The sequence below is a fragment of the Benincasa hispida genome, chromosome 2 (genome assembly GCF_009727055.1).
Source record: "Benincasa hispida cultivar B227 chromosome 2, ASM972705v1, whole genome shotgun sequence".
In the NCBI taxonomy this organism is placed as follows: domain Eukaryota; kingdom Viridiplantae; phylum Streptophyta; class Magnoliopsida; order Cucurbitales; family Cucurbitaceae; genus Benincasa; species Benincasa hispida.
This window is the reverse complement of record NC_052350.1, coordinates 12,987,416-13,011,304: the sequence shown is the minus strand read 5'-3', so window position 1 is coordinate 13,011,304 and position 23,889 is coordinate 12,987,416. Positions and strand designations below refer to the sequence as shown.

The following is a 23,889-nucleotide window of genomic DNA, read 5'->3' as shown; positions in this document are numbered from 1 at the left end:
TTGATGCGTTTCTAGCTTTCCTATTCTCTCGAATAGTTTAGCTGAGATAACTTCAACCAAATGATCGGAATGATTAAAGCTTTTAGAATTTTAGCATGCACAAAGTCACAAACACATTTAACACAGTAGATTGTAAGTAGAGGCAAGTGAATGGATTAAGTGCATGATTTTATAAAGATTGAAATTATCTTTACAATAACACACTTAATCGTATGAATGATGAATGAAAATAGAGTAAAAAAATGAGTCAAGTCACAGAGTTCAATTTCTTTTCCTGTTTGACTTGATCTTAATGTGTATACGATCAACTTGTTAAAGAAATGAAGAAAAAGTTCTCTCTCGAGCTTGATTTTCTTTAATTCTCCTTGATCAATAATGGTGATGGTTCTTTTCTTCCTGCGATATTCTTGCAGCAGCAACACTACTATATTCTAAGCCCTCTATTTTATGTTATGTTATACTCTCTATGCTAAGTGATAAGTGCATCATTTTTCGGGTGCAAGTCTTCTATTAATAAACGTTTTCCCTCAGCAACTTGTGATATGACAACATTAATTTCCATACCCCAGCCGCCTGCCATCTCAATTGCTTTTCAGACGCCGACATTCAAATGCCCATACTTGCAAGTGGTGATTTGATGGGAACAGCTCGAATCAATGTATCTGTTATGCGTTGCTTCAAACACATGCCTTTGCGTTAGTTATGTTGGGAATGTCCTAGAACTCGCAGTTTGTGTTAAACATTCTATTTTATCAATACCAATGACTTGTTGATTTTGCATCCTTGGCTATAGTCTAAATGCTGTAACTTTATGTAGTGACATAAACAAGATCAAGTTGACAGTATATAGCCTAAATGGTCTAATAAGTATATGGATGAAATTGGGTATCTCATTCTGGTAACACTATTGGATGCGGCCCATTCTGTAGTCGTTACAAGAAGTTGTAAGGTGCTACAAACGATGTGATCCATAAATCGTTCATGTCGAGACATGAGAGTGGGGGAATCCTATGTAATGAGTTTGTATATAGACTAGACCACGAAAATAGTCACTTTTCTTTATAACAACCGTTTACTGTTAAAACTGACTATTTCATTTATTATATAACCCAGGTTAACTCGATCTTAATCCTGAGCTAGCTATGAACTCTTGTTTGTTCGGGATTATCCTTTGATCTTTAAACAGTGAGAGTAGTCCAATAGCACTGCTCAATAAGCTTACCTTTTTGGGGATAAGACCAGATGAATAGCTGAGGACATAGCCTTGCAAAATGGAATTCACTTCTACACTATTTAAGGTTAGCAGATAGGTTGTTCTCTTAAGTACTGACTCCAAGGCTTGAACAAACGAGGCCTCGCCTTTTCATGATATAGAAAGGATTTGATTCATAGAGATTACGAATCAGAATTGTTCATTAGAGGATCAGTAGGAACTTAAGGAACAAGATGTAGTCACAGGGGTAAAATGGTATTTTTGACCTAGCAGTGATTACGAACAACCTGTGAAGGATCGACTTACTGATTATGGTTTTAAATGAAAATAATATATCTACAGTGAGGGGAGTTCAACTATGGACTATAGTGGAGTGTCCCATTAGTTAACGAACGGGGGTTAGATCGGACTAATGAGTTTAGCCGATTAATCTTAAATCATTGGAGCCCATGATCTGTAGGTCTGCGAGGTCCCCCTACTAGCTCGTAAATGGATAAGTTTTAAGGTAGCTTGAGAAATTATTGTTCAAATTAAATGGAACAAGAGAATAAATATTTAAATATGATTTAAATATATGAAGATGATTATTGTGCAAAAATTAATTTAATATTTGATATTAAATTAATTAATATTTTAAATTAATTTAAGAAAATAATTTTTTGAATTAAAATGATTTTAAATCATTTTTTGTTTTAAAAAATAAAATGGAAAAACTTTTTTCATGGTTGCACAAAATGGAAAATGAGTTTTCTCCATTACGATCATCTTTACGCTTACACAAAAGCCATTATCCTCTTTACTTTGATTCTCCAAGCATGAGCTGCAAGCCATGCACTCCATCTCTTTGCATGTTCATCTAATACATATAAAGAAGATTGGAGTTGTTGGAGGAAAAAAAAAAGCAGAATTTTGAGAGAGAAATTTCTGTGAAGAAACTGTCTTCTTCAATCGGCTACTATGAGTTCTTCTTGTTTCTTCACTTCTTCAAGCTGTTTTTGAGTCCCACAACTCTATCTAAAGCTCTAAGAGCATAGTAGGGAAGGCTTTAAGGTGGTTCACGATGATATCAAGTGAAGACAGCTGTTGAACAAACGTTTTCTTGGAGAGTTAATCAAAGGTATGTTCTGAAAACCCATTTTTTAAGAAGAGCATGATTTAGTTTTTTCCAAAATTAGTGAATTAGTAGAATGCTTATGGATCCTTGATACTTCCGCTACATGTTGTTTAACTCTTTTAAGTTTTGCCTGCGACACTTAATACAATTTACTGAAATCCTGCGATAAGATGCGTTAGTGACGTAGTTTTATAAAAAAGAATGTTTTTTTTTTGTAAAGGTTATTTATGCCTGAAGGATTCATGTGTTTACCTTTAAAAAAGATGAGATTTTGTCATTTAGAATCCTGATTGTTCCAACTTTCAAGAGACAATAACTTGTATTTCTATAAGTTATCATTCGGAATTGCAAGAACAAAACGCTGACACTATTTCAAGCATCTTATATTGACAAAATGTTGTCAAGATATAATATGCAAGATTCCAAAAGAGGTTTCTTACCTTTTAGACATGGAATTAATTTGTCTAAGGAAGAATGTCCTAAGACACCTTAAGAAGTTGAGAGAATGAAAAGAATTCCTTATGCATTAGTAGTCGGAAGCTTAATATACGCTATGTTGTGTACATGCCCAGACATATGCTTTGCAGTTGGAATAGTCAGCAAGTTCCAATCCAACCCTAGACATAGTCATTGGACTACCGTTAAGAACATCTTCAAGTATCTTCGAAGAACGAGGAACTATATGCTCGTGTATGGCTCTAAGTATTTGATCCTTACGGGATACACTGGTTCTGATTTTAGACCGATGTAGATTCTAGGAAATCTACTTTAGGATCAACATTCACTCTAAATGGAGGAGCATCAAATAGAGTTGTATTGCTGACTTTACCATGGAAGCTGAATACGTAGCTGCATGTGAAGCAACTAAAGAAGCAGTATGGCTCAAAAAATTCTTGACTAATTTGGAAGTTGATCCAAATATGCATTTACCAATCACCCCGTATTGTGATAGCAGTAGAGCAGTTGCCAACTCAAAGGAACCTATAAGCCATAAAGCCGGAAAGCACATCGAGATAGTACACCGAGGAGACGTGATAGTCACGAAAATAGCCTCTGAAGATAATCTCGCTGATCCATTTATGAAGGCCCTCACGGCTAAAGTGTTCGAGGGTCACCTGGTAGGACTAGGACTATGAGCTTCATCAATATAGGGCAAGTAGGAGAATGTAAAGGATATTTAGATGCCCTATTTATTGTATTTTTTCTCTCTCATACTCAACATTGTATATTTTTATATATTTAAATCTCATTGGAGTTTAGTCCAAGTGGGAGTTTGTTGAGAATGTCCTAAAACTCACAATTTGTAAACATTAAATATATTATATTTACAATAAAAGTATTATTGAAATTTCTTTTAATAAAGGTGTTATTGATTGCATTAAATCATAAATCTAATAAACTAACCCAAGGATATAACATGAATACTTAAACTTTATGTAGAGACATAAAAGAGGATCAAATTTTAGTATATAGCAAAAAAAAGTCAATAAGTATATGGATAGGGTTGGGTACCTTATCATGGGGACACTATGGATACAACATGCTTTGTATATTGATACAAACAATGTGATCCCAAAGTCGTTCATGTGAAGATTTGCGAGTGGGGGCATCCTATGCAAAAGAAGTTTGTATAAGATCAAACCAAGAAATAGTCACTTTTCTTTATAACGACCGTTTACTATTAAAACTGACTAGTTCAATTCGATGACTGAAGGTAACTTGATCTTAATCTTGAGCTAACTGTGAACTCCTATTTATTCAGGATTATCCTTTAATCAGTATAGGTGAGAGTGATTCAACATCACCTCTAAAAAAGCCTCCCATTTTAGGGGTAAAACCGAATAGATAGTTAGGGACATAGTCTTACAAGACAAAATTCACTTCTACTCGTCTTAGGATTAGCAAATAGGTTGTTCCCTTAAGCACTGACTTCTGGTCTTGAACAAAAGGGACCTTGCCCTCTCGTGGCCAAGAGGGACTTGGTTTATTGGTTGGACCATAAACCAATTGTTTAATAGAGAATTAGTTGAGACATAAGGAGCAAGATGTATTATAGAGATAAGACAGTAATTTTGATATAGCTGTAAATATGAATGACCTGTGAAGGATCAACTTGCTGATTATGGTTAAATCAAGTAGACAAAAATATATCTACAGTAAGGAGAGTGCAACTACTAAGCTATAGTGGTATGTCTCGATAGTTAACAAATAACGATTAATTCGATTTAAAGGGTTTATCAAATTAATCTCAAATCATTGGAACTCATATCTGCAGGTCCATTAGATCCCTCTATTAGCTCATAAAAGGATTAAACCTTGGAATAACATGTTGAGAGAATTTGAAATGTTCAAACTCGATTTAGGGTTTGGATTATTATATTTGATATAATTAATGTTTAATTAATCGAATTAAACATTATGGTTTTTTAGAGAGTTGATAATATTTAAATATAATTTAAATATTTGATGAGGTGTTTAAATAATTTAATATTTGATATTAAATTAAATTAATTAATTTTAAAAAATTAAAATTTTGAATTTATAAAATCATGAAATTGATTTATTAAATTTAAATTTTTTAAATTCAAACAACTATACTTAATTAAAATTGATTTTGAGAACATCAATTTTTTTTTAAAATTAGATTATTTGTCAAATTAATCCATTTCAATTTTTAAATTAAAATAAAATGGAAAGTGAGTTATTCTCACATCTTCCATTTAGATAAACACCCCATGTCACTTCCTTCAATGGAAGTTTGAAGTGGCACCTTCAAATTTGATCTCATCTGCATGGTTTAGTGCTATATAATGAGAGTTTGAGATCGATTGAAGTTTTATGCAAGCTAAAATCAAAATATTACAAAAGGAAAAAATTTGTATTTTAGATCGATTGAAGTTTTATGCAAGCTAAAATCAAAATATTACAAAAGGAAAAAATTTGTATTTTTCCACTAGTTCAACTCTAAAATATCCATAGTAAATTTCTGTCAATTTGAGTTCCACCATCTAATCTAATGCTTGAGGATGGTAGAGAAGACTTTGGTGGTGGTCTATTGCTGAGATTGAAGAGGAAATCATAGAAGATCAAGCAATTTAGTGGAATCTAGGAAGGTTATATTCTATAAACCCTATTTCTTATTTTTCATTGAGCATGCATGTTTTTTCTTTAAAATTGACGTAGTTAGAGTGCTTTGATCCTTAATAGCTTCCATCTGTTGAATGTCAACTCCATCAGGATTGTCCTTTGATTTGTATGAGCGAGAGTGACCAGTTCGCTGACTCAACAAACCTACCATTTTGGGGACAAAATGGTGCGGGGAGTTGGGAACATAATTTCACGAGATGAAATTCACTCTTTCCCGAATTTAGGGTAAGTAGATGAGTGTTCCCTTAAGTGGGGTACGAGTCTTGAACAAAGGGTCTTACCCTCTCACTGGCCCGATAAGGGTTTCTATTTAATGCTAGGATCATAAATAGGTTGTTCATTAGAGGAGCATTGATACTTAAGGATGTACAGGTAACCTAGGGGTAAAATGATAATTTGACCCAGTTGATGTTACGAACACTCTGAAGGACAAACGTGCTATTATTGGTCGATATCCTTTGACACATAAATATATCTGCAGTGAGAATAGTGAAGTTGTGAGTTTATAATGGAGTGTACCCACAATTAACGTATATTGATTAACTTAATTAATGAGTTTAGCCAATTAATCTCATATCATTGGAGCTTCTGATTTATAGGTTCATTAGGTCCCACTGGTAGCTCATAAAGGTTACTAGGGTAATATAGCAATTTGAAATGTTTATATTTACTCAGGAAAATAATATAATGTATAAAGATGCATTATAATATAAAGTTTATATTTTAATTAAACTTTTAATATAAATCTATGTTGAATTTGATTCAAAACTTAATTTAAGGTAGAATTAAATATTTGAAGAAGTTCAAATATTAATTTTAATATGAAGTGAGTTTATGTTAAAACTATAGTTTAAAATCAATGTGCATTGGATACACATTAAAACTATAGGATATGAGAGAAATATAATTGAACGTGATCCAATTATAAGATTAAATTAAATATACGATATTTAAATTAATTATTAGTTAATTGGAGAATTAATTAATTAATTTAATTAAATTTTATCTAATTAAATAAATTGAATCAAAACTATGGGTTATGTGGGAGATGTTCATTTAAATATGATTTAAATGAAATAGTTAATTAAATATTGATTTAATTAATTAATTAATTAATTGTGTTTAGTTAAATAAATAAAATTTATTTAAATTAAATTAATGATAAGTTAAAGTAACTGATCTTTCACATGTGGAAGGTTGAACTTGGTCTCCTCCCTCCTTAACCAAACGCCACAATATTGAGGGAAGTCTTTTTATTCTTCCTTCATTATCAGCGTGAAGGGGATGGATCTAAAAAAATGGATCGACTCTGAGTTTTTAATTCTCTTAGTGGTTTTTCTCTCTAGAAAAAAAGGAGTTCTTTTTTTCCCCTTCCAAGAAAAGACTCCCACAAGTCTTCTATTTTCAATCCGAAGAGAATGTCGGTGAAACCATAGTGGTGGTGTTGCTTGGATTGAAGAGATCCTGATCTTGATGCATTACTAAGAAGAATTGGTGAAGCTCTCTAGAGTCACAGCGTAGGTTTGTTTCATAATTCCTATTCTCCGTAGGTTTATTCAAATTTTTTAGCATATTATAACCTAAGTTTTATAGTAGATTTACCTTATTAGAATACTGTAAGATTTGTTGATGCATGGGTATTTTATTTGTTAATTAAAAATGAGGTTTAGTTCTCTAATTGTCTACCACTGTGTGGGCTTTAAACCCTACAATTTGATGGTAAAAATGAATGACAAAAGTTATCTCTGATAACATGTTATCAGTGATAGAAGCTATCAATCACGATATAAGTTATATCAGTGATATAGGGGATAGAACTGAGGTGATATTCATATATCGATAATATCAATGATATAAAAAGCCGATTCCATTTGATGAAAGTCTATCATTAATAACTACTGTTAAAAGCTATTCGTGATAGCCACTGATAGAGCATATTAGTGATATTCCCTAATATAAGCTATTAGTAATATATGTATATCAACGATATGACTTAAGTATGCATCAATTAAATGAATGATATTAATGATATTGGTGCTGACTTAGGTAGACATCAGTGATAGTCACTTATAGATTTCTCATTGGTAGACTTCTATCACTTATAGAGTTAAAGATTCATCTCTTTGAAAGTTGATAGTTTCCTTTCAAAGTTGATAACTATTTATAAAAATCTACCATTGATAGTCGCTAATAGCTGGAGTATTAATATTTCAAGTTTGATTCTAATTGATGAAAGTGTATCAATGATAGCTAATGATAGCAAATTGAAAACTAATATTTCAAGTGTTACTATTTCAAGGTTGCATTAATATTTCTCAAATTGAAAGCTATTACTAATAGCAGCTATTGGTGATAACAACTTATAATAGCTATTAGTGACTATAACAGACAATCACTATTAGTGATAGTTTTCAATTTAAGAAAATCGAAACAAGAAACGCGAAATGGTGAGCTGCGTGTGAGCTTTTTAGTCATTTACCAATATGACTATCATTAGTAGTAGCTATCAATGATATCTGACATTAATTTTAGATCATATTCTTAATATGTTTATTTTTATGCTACATCTTTTATTATTTTGGGTTTGATCATTATTTGTGCAACTATCCCATTTCGAAAGTTAAATTTACGTTTACGGGCCGTTTAGTGTAGACCATAATGGTCTAAAGCCCATTCACAACTTTGGCCCATTTAAACAGCAAAGACGGATGATTGTATCGCCCTCTCCGACTTGCCATCAGCTGAATCACAGACCACGCTCGCTTCTGCTCTAGAAATGGCAGCTGTAGCTCGTTTTTCCAGGAAGGCAATTGCCTCAGCGGTTGCGAACAATCAACTCCACCGTGCTTTCGCGACGGAAGTGTCGAAGACGATCGCGCCCTCACCGGATCGAGTCAAGTGGGACTATAGAGGTCAAAGACAGATAATCCCGCTCGGCCAGTGGCTCCCCAAAATCGCAGTCGATGCCTATGTTGCCCCTAATGTGGTCCTTGCCGGACAGGTTAACGTCTGCGACGGGGCCTCTGTTTGGGCGGGTTCCGTTCTCCGCGGCGATCTCAACAAGATTACAGTCGGGTTTTGCTCTAATGTGCAGGAACGGTGCGTCCTCCATGCTGCTTGGTCCTCCCCAACAGGTTCAATTCAGCTTACATGTTTTCATGTGATTTTTCCCGTTATTTCCAGTTATTGGTTTTTCTCGAATTTCGTTGTTTGGTGATTGTTTTCCTCTGTCATGTGAAAATGTGACTGAGAAAAGGGTTCTTTGATTACTGCACTCGCAATTTCTAGTATCTGTTTGTTTAACGAGCATCTCCAGGGATAGTGATTAAATCTTCAAAAAAATTCTGAATTCTTGAAATTATGGATCTTTTGAGTAGCTGACGCCATATTTTTTTCTTGTTAATCTAAAAACTCGAATGTAAGTATCTAGATTGTGTTTTTCTGGAGACTTGGTAGATTCGAGTAATTGGAGCTAGTGTCTGTGGGAAATATGCGCATAATTTCTGCGTCCTTGATTGACGTGATGGACAATCAAGATTTTTAACTGGGAAATGAGGTTTCAGCAATAGCGTCTTGCCATTTAAAAACTAAGCAATTGAGTCTTGCCATTGGAAATGTGTGATCATCTTAACTTTGAACTGGGTCGTTATTGTAGAATATCTCGTATAACTCCTAAATACTGTATGAATTACGTACACGTGATTGAACTTTGAACTTCATACATACCATAGTCTGCCAGTAGAATAAGTCGTCTTTGCCATTTTTTTAATGTGCGTCTGTGTGATAAATGCTCCACATGATTAGTAAACTGCAATGGAGGTTTTGATTACTTTAGAGTTGGTTGGTTGGGATAGAGGCTATCTCCATCCTCCTCTTTCTCTTTGTAGTTGTTCGAGGTACTATTTTCTTTATCTCTTTTAGATTTTGTTTGGTTTAGAAGTCTATAGAGTAACAAGCTCCATCACTCTGGTTTACAGTGATTATTGGTAGACATGAATCATTGAAGGTCTATTTTGCCTTGGTTTCTTTTACTTTTGATCGAGGATTGATGTCTCAGTTGATTTTGAAAGAATCACTGGAATGAGCAATGCCTAAGGTGTCATATTAGGGAACTTTGTACATGGTGTTGTTGTCCTTTATTTTTCACGTATTTAGATACCCGTGCATTCTTTATTTCCAGACTTTTAGATTACTAGACATTTGGATTACCTAAAAACAAATGGCTGTTTCTTTAGTTTTATCCAAGCCCTCATCAATATATCTCGTTGGAGTTTTTTTCTTTCCCTCTGCAAATCTAAGAACTTAAATTCAAACTTGAAACCATATGAGTGAACAAAGTTGTGGCACAAAATGTTAGCATCTATGCACTTTGAAGTTTGAACTACTTGCTTGCACTATTTTGCCCCTTGGTCCCACCCAAGACTTGAATTATCTCCACCCAATAACTCAAGTAATCACAAAATTTCAAAATACAACCAAATAATTAAAATAATTATTTTAGATTTACCTGAAAATTTGTGATATTACAGTTTCCTTGCAATAAGCTCACTCTAAGATCTGAACATGTGAAGATGACCTGGTGCTTCAGCGGTTGTTGGGCCACGCCAAAGTATTCCGGACCAGGGTTTGAGCCTTATGTCTGGTAATCTAAAAAGATCTAAACATGTGACTTATGTGTGGATGTTATTCAAAGACCACGGACCTTAGCCAATGGGGATGCTCCTTGAGGGCTTCTTGCCCACTTGTTATCATTCCTTTCATATGAACTAAACATCTTTCTCAAGTACCTCTCTTGACAATTAATGTTGAACATTTAACATGAGAAGTAATTCTTGTTTCTTGTTCTAAAGAAAAGAAGTCAAATTCAAGTATCAATCAGCCTTATGAACTTGTTTGATAGGTGAATCATCTCATCATATTCAACACATCAGTACAATTATAAATATAAGATCTGAGGTGTAGACCTCCTTAGTATTCTCCCTATATTTGGGATCTTGACATCCTTTAACGCCTGTTCTAACCATTGAGAAGGATGTGGTAATTGGTACAGATGTGATTGTTTTGCTTCTCAAAATATCTCTAAGAACACGTTCAAAAAAGAATATGTCATGTCACTTCAGGGTAAAACATTAATTACATAGAGATAAACTTTCTTCACTTCCATCACATTTTTTGGGACACTATTATTTACTTTATGGATGAAAATAACTCTCCCTAAAGGCTCCACAGAATTTACAACCAGTCCAAGCATTGTTCTCCACTCTTCAGATGCGATAAACATGAAGCATTACAAACTCAATAAATATAGTTCCTATAGGAATAGTAAGTTTTAACTAAGAGCTTAGAAGTTAATCAACCTTCTTCTTATATCTCTTTTCATGCAACCATCCATATGCGATGATCATGTATCAAACCTTGGTCTACTTGTTTACTAATGACTCTTTGTGTTCAACCACAATACTCCCGTTTCATGATAAATTGGTCTTATTCTAGAATAGTGTTCTTCAATTGCTTCAGTAACCTTGGTTCAACATATTGTAGATTTCATCAATATGTGTATTGTTAGCTCTCTAGGAAAGAACACTCCCAATTTATGATAAGATGGTTTTGTTCCAAAATCATATATTCAAATTGCTTCAATTATTGGAGCAGAATTCTCGCAGAAACATCATGCTTCTCTTCTTTTTATTTTCCCCCCTTTTTTTTTTCTTTTTTCTTTAATGGAGCACAATTTATTATTGTTTCTTTTCTGTTACATTTTTTCCCATTTTGGTCAACCTGACACCTCTTCCTCAAAAGTACACTGTCAACTTATTGTATTGTACACTATTTTTTTTTATCGTTCACTTCCCTTTTTTGTCTCTCCTTATTTGTTATGATCAAAAGTTCCTAATAGAGGTTAGTTCTACGTCAGGGATTTGTCAAATTTCTTATTTTCTTGGCAGTTCCTCTCTAGGATCTTCATTGAGATCTATGCTTATGCATGACATTGTAAGGAATTATATCATCATTTAACAATTAGTGGATAGAGTTGGGGGGTTATGATGGGATAGACAAGGAGAAAGACAGAGGAGGAGTAAGAGATAAAGAGAGAGACAGAGCAAGGTGGAGAGAGAGGGAATGGGAGAAGGAACAAGAGAGTTGGGTGATAGAGAAAGAGTGATGGATAGAGAGAGTCAAAGAGGGAAGTAAAATGGAGGCAGAGGAAGGCTATGGATAGAGAGGTGTAAAGAGGGAGATATAGAGCTGACCTATGGGATGGTACAAATGCAGTAGTGCACAGGTTGTTAAGTTGCTTCTCCTGTACTCTTGTAGGTTCAAAGGGGGGTTTAGCCTACAAATTTTGGGGTTTGAATTTGCTTATGATATGATATTCATACATTCAAGTGCATGGTATTGCCTCTTTCAGTATTGGGGTTGAAGTGCACAAGTCTTCAAATATTTCCTTCTCTGTCTTGTATTTAAGTCACTTTCTTGTCTCTGTAAGTCTGGATGTAAAAGCTGAAATTCCAGTAATGTCTTATCACTTATGACAAACTGGATAATAGCCAAACCTAAGTTTACTAAGTTGGTTTTTGTTATTCATGTGATCAGTCCAAAATATGAAACTTCAGCCGTTTAAAACGTATATATATATTTTTTTATCTCTCTCTTTCTCTCTCTCTCTCTCTCCTTTTTTTTTTTTTTTTTTTTTTTTGGTTAAAAAATTACTATATACTGTGAAGGAAACAGGTGAGAATTGAGAAAGTTCTAAATGATAGAAATGAGAGGTGCAAGTCATCTAAGTTGACCAAGTTTCTTGGTCTTAATTCATAATCGATAACCCCTCAGTTTGGAGAAAATGACTATCTTATTGGAGAGAAAAGGCCCTTGTTTATAAAGATGAATAAAATTTGTAATGCTGGTTACATCCTCTTTTCAGTTTGTGGCATCTTAATGTTTTCTAGTCCATGCCATGTCTAAATTTTCCCTTATGTGTCAATCCAGGACTCCCAGCAGCGACTTCCATAGAGAGATTCGTCACCATTGGTGCATATAGTCTGTTGCGGTCATGCATAATTGAGCCAGAATGCATTATCGGGCAACATTCCATCCTCATGGAAGGCTCCCTGGTCGAGACCCACTCTATTCTTGAAGCTGGGTCCGTGGTTCCCCCAGGAAGGAGAATTCCCAGTGGTGAACTTTGGGCAGGAAACCCAGCAAGGTTTGTCAGAACGTTGACCCACGAGGAGACATTGGAAATTCCTAAACTTGCTGTTGCAATTAATGACCTAAGCAAGGAACATTTCTCAGAGTTTCTTCCTTACTCAACAGTATACTTGGAGGTTGAGAAATTCAAGAAGTCCTTGGGTATAACCATATGATATGATGCAACCCTTTCTTATATTTGCATTTTGTTTGTTGAGAAAAATAAATATCTCCAAATGATAAATCATCCTTCATTTGACAGTTTGTTTTGCTGGGATCGAGTTAGGATGAAGTGGATTTTCTTAGAATTTAAGATTAACGTTTATGCTATTACCTGGATTCCTCGTCGGTGGGTAGTTAAAATCCACAGATGACTTGTAATCCCCTGTTGTATGTTTTACATACAACATTTTTATGGTTGTTCCCAGTATGGGTTTTTTTTACATTTTCCATTTCCGAGGCACTATTCAAACTTGGTTAAGAGGTTGGCTCTGTAAATGTTTCAAGGAATGTTTGATGACACATTCCCTTCCATTGTCCGCTCATATTAGGTTAGTTTTTGCTTATTCTTCTCTATGGTGTCTGTCTTGGTTTGGTTTTTTTATTTTATTTTATTTTTTTTTCACTTGTATGTCTTCTTTGACCTGAGGAAAGGGATATCAATAAAAAAAAAATACAGATGAAAGTAGAATTAGGTAAAATTAGGTCTTTCTCCATGAATTAAGCAGCATCCAAAAGTGGTGTAAATACGACAAGGTATTAGGTTTTAGCACCAAGATTGTGCAATCTTGGAGTTGGGCGACATCAATAACTGATCTTTTAATAAACAATATATCAAAATGGCATTCCCACGAAAAAGATCCGATGGAAAGTTTGTGTATATTCTAGCCATTGACTCCCAATTAGTTATTGATGGTCGTATTAATCTCCTTTTTTAAATAAACAAACATATCATCTTAAAGTGTTTCCAACAATCCCCTCGTATGAAGGCAAATAACATATCGTGCTGATGAGGAAGCCCAATTAGTGGGCAATTATTTTTTTTAATTGTGCTTTATTTTATTCTTTTTTTTTTTTATTACAACAGAAGGAAACAAAAAATTAGCAGAATTCTCCCTAATCAAATTTAAAACGGAGAAATTCTCCGAAGATTGTTTTCAACTTAGATTGTCAAAAAATTACATCTTCAAGTATGGACAGCCAGTGTTCTTGCGATTAACCAAAAGGAACTCATTAACAGAACAACACGAATGAACTCAACCAACCCTTGAACTTCATTCTCATATCTAGGTTTTCCCAACATAAGGTTCCAAACGATATAATGATTATTTAGCTGAGGCACACCAAAACACTAAATAAGGCAATATATGATTATTTAGCTCAAGTCCTTTTCTGTAAGAAATTGAAAGTGGAAACACTCAGCATGCCGAGGAACCGGCCACCTTATGCAATTGTGACAAAGTCATCAACCACAACCCATCTACAGTCGTGGAAGACCTGATCAAGGATAAATTTTTCTTAGAAAAAAGGAAAAAAAAATCTCTTTCTTATATGTTGTCTCTTTTCTAATTAAAGCCAAGATATAGACATCCCAACCATTCTAATTTCTAATGCTCATCCCACTTATAAATTTCTCTCTCTCTTCTTCTCATTTGGTCATATCGTTTATGTATTTTTATTCAACCACTTCTGTCTGTCTAGACATGGTATTCCTCTTTTCCTCCTACCTCGAAGATGCTATCCACAGAGACAAAGCTGACAAAAAGGAAAACATGTTATCTATGGTTGGTTTTCTCGTATTGTGTCGATGTTGGAACGGTTCAATCAAATCAAATCTCCTATGAATTGGGTCTTTTAATTTGATTGAGCCGTGCCAATATCGACGATTGTTGTAAATTTCCAATTGCTTATGCAGTTAATTTTTCTATCTTCTTTTGTTACATGGCTTAGAAACCATATTTTTTGTTCTTGCATACATTTAATCTTTCCGTTTCTCCTTCAACATGGCTTAGAAACAATATTTTTAATTCTTGTTATTATTACATATAATCTTTTATTTTCTCCTTTTTAACATGGCTTAGAGATGAGGTTGAGGTTCTTTTTTATTTGGGATCCCAACAGTAGATGAAATGAGATGAACAAGGGCAGGATCCATGCTATACCTTTTGATTGGTAATGCTAGACCTATTCCAATTTTTGATTGCTTTTTAGATGATAGAGTAGATGGAGGGCCTCTGAGTTTAGATCTTTTCACATTCTTTGCTGGGGTGAAGTTTCTGTTGCTGAAGTAGATCAGATGCTGTGGTTTTATTTTAAATAAAAAAAAAAAAAACAGAATAACATAGGACAGCAGCTGATGTTCTTCCAAAATCAGCAGCCAGGAATGTTCTGAAGAGACGATTGCTTCTATGAAAATGGGGGTAGCAAAATTGAAGCATTCCACTGGAGGCTCTGATGTTCTTCATAGCAAAACTATGTTCTTTTCTACAAAAGTACTATGGAAGAAAGAATTTACAGCTCCAGATAAGAAAGTTACTTCTACTGTCCTTTGTTAATAAAGACGAATGTATAATGTGAAAGAAAGAAAAGTAAGAAGAAGAAGACAATTCTCCCACCCAATCCATCGTCATTGTAATTTCTCTTCTTGACATAAAGGACAAGACAAAAAGGCCGGCTTTCTTCTAATTCAATTGTATTGTATTGCTGGGGGTTCTTCAGCTCTCACAAATTCTATTAATAGCAAAAATAACATTCCTTAAACATTTCATTAGTAATTATTTTTTACCTTTTCTTTCAGTAATTGTTGACTTACATGATGAATTATTAAATTCGACATTAATTAAAATTATTATAGTAATTGATTGAAGTTAAACCCCATTTAGAAAGACAAGTCAGCGAGTTCTTTTTATGCTTTGCATTACATCAATAGCTGGACTTCTTATTTGTGATGTTAATGTAACTATATGAAAAATTGGAATCCCAAAAACGAACGAGCATTTTATGAAACCCAATTCCAGGGAGGACCATGAAAAGATTTCCATTGTCCCACGAAGGATTGAGATATTTATGGAACCATGAGGCGTTTACCTTTTCATTTTCCATGGTCCCACGATGAAAAAGAGAAGATATCTTTTTCATTATGCTTTTAATGGAAATAAAAGGCCTTTTTACACCCTTTCTAGTTGGAACTCAAAGGAAAAGCTGATGCCTGAGGGTAATGGAGACAGAGAATAAGGAGTCAAGTAGACAAAGGCAATGTTGTTGGGCTTCCTGTTGAAATTTGATTATATAAGAGCAAAGGAAGGATTAATATGCACAAAAGATTTCCCTGTACAGATAAAGCAGTGTAAACGGATGGTAAGAAAATACTCCATAAAGCAACCGAAGTTGAAATGAAAGAAATATCATTGTTAAGCCTCACAAGCATAAAAGACAGGCAGCAGTTAAAACTTAAATATATGAGAGTGAAATTCCTTCTGGATATCATGAACATGGGTTTATAGAAGCACTGTTTGCTTATAGAAGCACTGTTTGCTCATTCATTTTTACACAAAAAGATCAGTTTTTGTTTACTGAAGTTACTTTACTGCCAGTGAAAAGGAAGGGATGGTGGAGGAGCATCATTCCCTCCATCATTAGATGAAATGTGAAACATTCCTGAGCAATTAATATCAGCATTACTCACACTGCCATTCAGTACTGAATTAACTGGCTCCAATCTGTTGTGATGACCTAAGCTCACATCTAATGGCTGCAGGAAGGATATAAGATGACGGTCCTGCTCGGCTTCACTAAAACCAATCCCAGATGACTGTGTCTGCAAAGATGACAGAAGAGAGAGAGCACAATTCGATTCATGGCCTGGAGTTGCAAACTTGTCATATAACATTTTCCTTCGACCACCTCCATTTTCTGAAAAATCAATGGTTGTGACAAGGGGCTGGCTGAATGAAGATTCTGGATTGTCACTTTGCATAAATGTGACCTGCTTTCCGATTTTATGGATGCTATCATTTGACGATGATCCAAGATAGATGTTGTGTTTATCAGGGAAGTGGGTTGGCTCTTGCTGAACGTGAAGCCTTGCATCGATCTGAGTATTATTGGCAATATCACACCAGGAATGGCTCATAACAATTGTAGATGGATAGACATGTGAGGTAGAAAGTGGTAAAAGTTGAGAACCTGAAAGCAGAAAATATGGCATGTTATATCTCGAAGTATTTGTACACAATAACAAAACAAACTTTTTCACCACTGAGCATTTCTACAGAACATAAAGATGGATCCATATCAAAAGAAATCATCTCCTACTTTTTCACGAAGTATAAAATGGAATTGGCATATGAGCCACCTGGGTTAGCAAAGTGTATCAGAACTCAGAAGCGAGAAAATAGAAGTTGTTCTGACATTAAGTCTTTTCCCTTTTTATCTTAAAGTAAATTGGCTGGTTCATGTGGACAACTGAGGGAAATCTTCGAGTTTATGGCTAGGCCAATGATAACCGTGAAGGTGGAAAATACAGAAGAATGTAAAATAAGAAACCAATATTTGACAAGGCAAAAGAAGCAAAATCATCAAGTTTATTATGCCAATGCCAAGCTAACCTTGGTAAGGAGACAAAATACTTCGTGATAGGGAGTCTGACTGTGGCTTCCTTCGCCTTCGATTGTGTCCATCGAGACGTTTCCTACAGCTTCTCTTTCCTTCATCAAATTCGTCTAGTGAGTGGAACCTATATATTGATTGGAACTGTTATTGAGAAACTAAGCCACTAGAGATAGGACTCAGAATGCATGGACGTGTGTAGGACAATTAAAGTCGCTATATGGAAGCCAGTGTTAATATGAAAGTGAACATATCATGAAAGAAGTAGCATATAAATTTGCAGTCTACCTGCTACACTGCTGACAGAATCTTTGTTTTAGGCCACCAATTGTAACCTGGGGAGTCTTTGAATGGAGCTCGCAGACCTTGTGGCGCCTGTGGTAATCTCTATAATTGCTAAGGTCTGAAACACATCCATCAACAAGGCATGACGAAGGCTGAGCCCCATTTCCAGATCCTCTTGCCCTCTTTGATGGTTCTGAAGGGGACGGTGCCATTTTAAAGACTCCTGGCTTATTGACTACATATTTTGTTCCCAGATTATTGACTTGGCCGAGTTTCAAATCAACCGAGAAATCCCCAGAAGTCGTTCTATGTTCAACAAAGCTGCTGGATGCACCTATTGTATTAATGTTCTTCAATGCATCTTGTTCCAATTGAGTGAAATCCCAAGATGGGGTCTTCAAGTTCCAGTCCATAGAGAATATTTCAGTTCTTCACTTCTTTTCCACTTAAAAATGAACACCCTTTTCAGAGTTTGAATCACTTTTCTGATGACTTCATGAATGGATTATATTCAACTAAAGAACACAGAAATCTGAAGAAAGGATGAGATAAAGCTGTAAGAATCCCCAAGAAATTGGAAAGTTTTATTTACAACCAAGTCCACAAAATTGGTATGAATATCAAGTACCTTATGGCTGACAAGAAATGCATATAACAAGAACAGAGCCCACTAATCATACAGACAGCAACAATACAAGAATTGAAGCAACAGAATCTTTAAGGCAGTTATTTGCATCTTCCTTAAACCAAAAGCAAAAACATCACGTCAGTGGTGATTATGGCTCTTTGATCTTATCAAACTGAAAATATATCATCAGTGGAGTTGCAGTTCCAGATATTACTTCAAGTAGATTGGAGGATTTTGAAGACGTCAAAAGACTAAAATAAATAAACATCAAGTCATTGATGATTGTGGCTCTTTCCTTTTAGCAAACTTGAAACATATCAGTAGTAAAACTACAGTTGCAGATATAACTCCAAGTAGATTGGAGAGGAATTAGAAGAAGAAGTCACAAGACTAAAAAAAAATAATAAGTTGAGAGTTAAGAAAATGAAGGATGAGAGTACTTGCAGACTAGGGCAGCAGAACACAAATGGGGTTGCTATTTTACAACCATCCATTCACTGACAAGGATTCCACCAAACAATTAAAGTTTGTGGTCAAGGGGAAAAGCCAAAGGAGGAGGAGGAAAGCCCCCATAAAAAGCTAGGGTGTAGGTTACTCAAGAAGAATCACTTGTTGCACCTGTCTACAAGATGTCAATTTTAGCTAGGATTGAAGGTGGCTGTGATGCAAAAAAGTTGGAGAGAGCTTTTGTTGAAGGGAAGTGGGAAACTGCAACTCCATGAATAGCCCAAAAAGAGCCGCCAACTTTATTCTGAATTTACCTTATCTTCCTTTTCCTTTTTTTCTTTTTCTTATTTCTCTCCTTATTCTCATATTGGTTAGGGTTTGTTTAAAATTTGGAAGTTGGAGAAAGGTTGATATTAAAAGAGACAGCTATTTGTTGCTTTCAAACTTTCAGCAAACTAAGAAAATGAAGAAAGTTATACAAAAATGGATGCTGGTGAAGACAACCAGAGGAAGTGGGATAGGCCTACATTGTGTTGTGTTTCACATTTCTTGGCATATTTTCTTTTTTGGGGTTTCAAGCGAGTTACAAATTACAAGGAAAAACAGATAAATGTACATATACCAAAACCCTTTGAGACTAAAGAGAGACAAAACTCCCCACTTGAGTTTTCCTTTTCCTTTTCCTAAAAATTTTCTTTTGGGAATTTAAACTTAAGGGCTCATTAGAAACCCCCCACAAAAAAGAAAAACATGCAAATATTTTTTTGTTCATTTTTCAAGGGGAAAAGGAAAGCAAATGATTTTGCCCCAAAACTGGTGGTGAGCTGTCTGCCCCCACCCCTTTTGATGATTCTTATTCATAAATCTGTATGTGCATTGATTACTACTCGTCTATACAGCATAAACAAATCAAACATTTAGGGAAAAAGAAAAAAAGGATTTAGATTTTCATTGGCCCAGCTCTGAGTTGAAAGTTCAAGGAGAGACAAATGGTAATTGTATGGATTCACCTTCTCATTATTAAGTTGCTTGAAATCAAAGCTCTTCATCTTCATTGTGGGGCGGAATGATCCTCAGTTCAGCAGCATCAAAGAATGCCTGAAATGAAAATGGGGAATGCAATCGCAACGTAAAATCAAAACTGAAAGAGAATAAAGAGGAAATAAAAATGGGTTGTCTGTGTTAAAGATGGAAAATCAGTGAGTAAAAAACACAGAGAAGAGAAGGATTGAAAAGATGGGAGAACCCCAACCACCAAAAAGGGGAAGTAAAGGAAGGTTTAAATGCCAATGTCAGATGAGCTGACCCATTTGAGCTTCACTGACCACTGTCGCCTCTCTCCCTCTCTCTCTCTCTCTCTTTTTTTTCTTTTTGCAACCACCAAATAATGTTCCAAATTGGTATAATATTTCCACAACCATATAAACTTTTGTCGGCACCTCTTTCCTTTTGTTAACATTCCTATTTATAAACGACATGTTTTGAAAGCAACTCTATTAAGATGGTATCAGATGAAGTTATTTAAGATATTCTTTCTTCAAACGTTATTATTCACTCCCCAAACTTTTGGATTAATTGTTGACTTAAATTATTATTATTATTATTTTTAAAAAATTCAAATTCTAAACCAAGTTTTAGGCTATAGATAAAAAAGAAAGAACCAAATGCAAATCAATTGAATCCTTCATAATCTAAGTAAGTTTTGAAAAACTAAAAAATATGTTTTTTTTAAGGTCTTTGACAATAATTTTGGCTCTATTCAATAATAATTTAAGTTTTAGTTTTTTATTTTTTCAAAATTAAGCCTATAAACATCACTTTTATATATTGATTTGTACTTGTTTACATTTTACGAGTATTTTCAAATTAAAATTCAAGCCAAAATTTGAAAACTAAAAAAAAAGTTTCAAAGGTTTTTTTTTTTTTTTTTTTTTTGGAATTTGGTTAAGAGTTTAAATATTTACCCATAATATTTAAAACCAAGATTAATAAATTGTACGAAACAAACACAATTTTAAAAAACACTGGACGAGACATATTCTTTTTTATTTTATGTTTTTAAATTTTCTATTTGTTTATTTTCAATTTTCTTACTATAGTTTATACATTTTCTTAACCTTTGAATTATTAATCAAGTTTCAAAAATAAAAACTATGTTTTTTTTTTTTTTTTTCAGCTTTTAGAACTTGTCTTGATTTTTAAAAATATTGGCGTAAAGTAAATAACAAAGGAAAAAAAATTATAGGTAAGAGTAGTGTTTATAAGTTTAATTTTAAAAAATTAATAACAAAAAATCAAATAATTATCAAATATGGTTTAAAAACTTGTTTTTTTACAAAAAATTTAACTATAAATTTAAATGTTTATTTAGAAAAATATGAAAAACTATGGTAAATAAATGGAAAAAAAACAACCCCACATCTTTTAAAAATGAAAATGATCGAATAATTATCAAACAAGACGGTATTAAGAGTTTATGTTTATTTTTTTTAATATTTATTTATTTTGTCATTGTCACCTACTATTATATACATAAAAGAATATATGTGTGCATCCTAATTGAAATATTTAACTCTCGTTGTCACTTGTCTGATATGCACAACTCTTGGGAACTTTGAATGAAATTTAAAAGTGTGATTTTTTCTTTTTTTCATTTAATTATTTGTCACGGGGAATAGGAATAAAAAAGAAATGGAATGATAGTGAAAAAGTTGAAAATGTGGAGGCCAATTTGTAATGACACACAGAATAACAATAAACAAATCATGAAACAAAAGGACAAATGAAACAAAACGATCAGAGTTAGAGTTAGAGTTAGAGTTAGAGATGTATTGCATTTTCGTTTTTTAAATTATACCAGATGTTTACAATCTCTTCCATTCAAACTTTATTAAAGGAATAATTATGTGGTCACATATTTTTAATAAATTAATATCATTATTCAAATTGAGTCAAGGCACGTGACTCTAAGCCAACCATAAAATTCCAAAATCTCTCATTAATCTTCATTCTCCCAATGTTGTTAACTGTTCTCTAAATGTAAATATTTTAACGCTTACTTGTGCACTGCCTTACCTCCCTCTTAAGGTAACTCTCAAATAATTAAAATATTTAAACATGTTTTGGTCTCAATATCAAAGTTTCCATCCATGAGTATTTATAAATTTAAAGTGTACATATTGGCCAATTTTCAATCACATTTTTATTAAAAGCTTAGTCTAATTAGTCATTCAATGATTAAAATATCGTATGTTGACTGTATCATTTAGTTTTTAAAATAGTATTTTAGGACTAGTAATTACAATCAAAGGGTAGTAAACTATAGACTCTTGTTAATGACATTGAACTGGATTTAAATTTTGTTATATTTGTAAATATTTTGGAATTTGGCGATGAGGAGAGCCTGTATAGTTGGCCCATGATTTTTTAAAGCATCGTGGAAATAATTAAAATAAAGAAAAAAGAAAAAAAAAAAAAGTAGTGGAGAGGGAAGGGGATGCCCGGTGGTGGTGTGGTGGGGGAATAAATAATAATGAATATTGCAGTCACTTTCTTTCAAATACTTTGAAAAGAAAAGAATGAGTAATGATTAATGATGGTTTGTCAAAGCTAAAGTTGAAGATATTCTTAAAATCCTTTATTCAATTTCATTTATTAGGGTTAATTGGAAAGATAAAACAGTTTTAAAGGAAAAAAAAAAAAAAAGAAAAGAAGAAAGGGGTAGTTTGGAAAAAAAATATTAGAGAAATGTGGTTATTTTTTTTTTATTTTTTGTTTGTTTGTTTATGGTGTGTCTCTTGAGGAGATTAATTAGGAACGATTATTCAGGGCTTTTTATGATTCAGCACTCACTTTTTATTTTATTTATTTGTTTGTAATCTTCCATTATCCTAACTCTTCTTCCTTTCCTTTCCATTTGTTCCCTTTTCAATTTAATTCATTTCTTTTAAAGCTTAAACTAACTTTTTTTTTTTATTGGAATTGCATAATATTATTTTTTTTAAAAAAATATATTTTTATCCATAAATTTTGAATCTAACCTCTATTTAGTCCCTAAGTTTTAAAATTTTGTATTTTTAGTCATTCAATCTTGAGCTCTAAGTTTTAGAGTGTTAGGATAATTTTATCATTGAGATTTGAATTTTACTTCAATTTGGTCTCTAAGTTTCAACAAACTTTTAACCCTGATTTTCTCACTAAATATTCACTTTCTATTTTTGACATACATGTCGATAAATTAATTTAAAATAATTATATATAGGGTGAAATTTTAAATTTAATTTCAATGGTTATGAAAAATATAACTTAAAATTAACTATATTTATTTTAAATAAATTAATAGACATCAATATTAAAGATGGAATGTGATTGAAAATTGAAGTTAAAAGTGTAGGTCTTGAAACCCAATAGACCAAATTAAAACAAAAACTCAATAGTGTTTGCCCCATAAAAAAGGCATTTTCCCATTAAAAAAATAACCTTCAACGATGTTAACTGTGTGACAAACCCTAAACCTTAAAACAGTAAAGGGACGTTTGGGGCAAAGAGTTGGTTATTATAGTCTTAGGTTATTATAGTTGGATTATAATAGTTTGTGTTTGGGTATGAGTATAGATTATCTTAGTTTGAGTTATAATAGTATGTGTTCAAGGTGTAAACTTTTTTAATTTGAGAAGAAAATAGTAAACACCGTAGCAATGAATAAAAAAATGATGAATATAAAATAGTAAATACTATAGCAAATGATGGTTTTGAATTAATTTGATTGTAGCTAATTGAGGAATACAAAATAGTATTTGTTGTAGCAAGTGATGGTAATTATAATCTTAGGGTAATCTTCACCCAAACACACCCTAAATGATATAGAGGATGATGTGCAAACACGCGTTGAGCAATATTATAGTTTCTATCAAAATTATCAAGATCGTGGATTATTTGCTCCAAGGTCATTTTTTGGTAAAGACATGTAGATTTTATAATAAACAATTTATAATTTTTTTGTATGCAAATATCTCATGTCGTTTAATTTTATAATTAATTACCAATAATTGATATTACTTGGTAATTATTTTTTCATTTCTTTTGTAAATGGTCTCACATCAACATTTACATAACTATTTACAAGATACATCTAAATGTTGTCTTACTTTAGAGAAATGAAGGTCCTCAGGTTTCAAGATTTACACATTTAACTTCAATTTTTCATTTGAAATAAATATAATATAATTAATTTTTCATCACCATTGAAATTAATTTTAA

At 33.2% G+C, this 23,889-nt stretch overlaps 2 protein-coding genes and 1 long non-coding RNA gene across 6 annotated transcripts; 2 read left to right on the top strand and 1 right to left on the bottom strand.

The window, feature by feature from the left end:
- Window positions 1-8,181: 8,181 nt before the first annotated feature.
- LOC120071274 (gamma carbonic anhydrase-like 2, mitochondrial) lies at window positions 8,182-13,207 on the top strand. Its single transcript, XM_039023450.1, has 2 exons — window positions 8,182-8,608; window positions 12,462-13,207. Exons 1-2 carry the CDS (start codon window positions 8,251-8,253, stop codon window positions 12,836-12,838), a joined length of 735 nt encoding a protein of 244 aa, XP_038879378.1. The 5' UTR covers window positions 8,182-8,250; the 3' UTR covers window positions 12,839-13,207.
- Window positions 13,208-13,881: 674 nt separating this feature from the next.
- LOC120071275 lies at window positions 13,882-15,432 on the top strand. The gene is made up of 2 exons (XR_005480198.1): window positions 13,882-14,446; window positions 14,744-15,432. It is a non-coding gene; the product is annotated as an uncharacterized LOC120071275 (long non-coding RNA).
- Window positions 15,433-16,139: 707 nt separating this feature from the next.
- On the bottom strand, window positions 16,140-20,004 carry LOC120071272 (squamosa promoter-binding-like protein 13A). 4 transcript variants are annotated; one of them, XM_039023446.1, is made up of 5 exons: window positions 19,883-20,004; window positions 19,641-19,728; window positions 17,559-18,087; window positions 17,270-17,397; window positions 16,140-16,847 (listed from the first exon to the last, which is right to left on the bottom strand). In XM_039023446.1, the coding sequence occupies exons 3-5, from the start codon at window positions 17,966-17,968 to the stop codon at window positions 16,246-16,248; spliced, it is 1,140 nt and encodes a 379-aa protein (XP_038879374.1). In that variant the 5' UTR covers window positions 17,969-18,087; window positions 19,641-19,728; window positions 19,883-20,004; the 3' UTR covers window positions 16,140-16,245. The 4 variants fall into 4 exon arrangements, with proteins under 4 accessions (XP_038879374.1, XP_038879376.1, XP_038879377.1 ...); XM_039023448.1 differs by having other exon boundaries at window positions 19,937-19,996; XM_039023449.1 differs by having other exon boundaries at window positions 17,559-18,000; window positions 19,641-19,998.
- Between the last annotated feature and the right edge of the window lie 3,885 nt (window positions 20,005-23,889).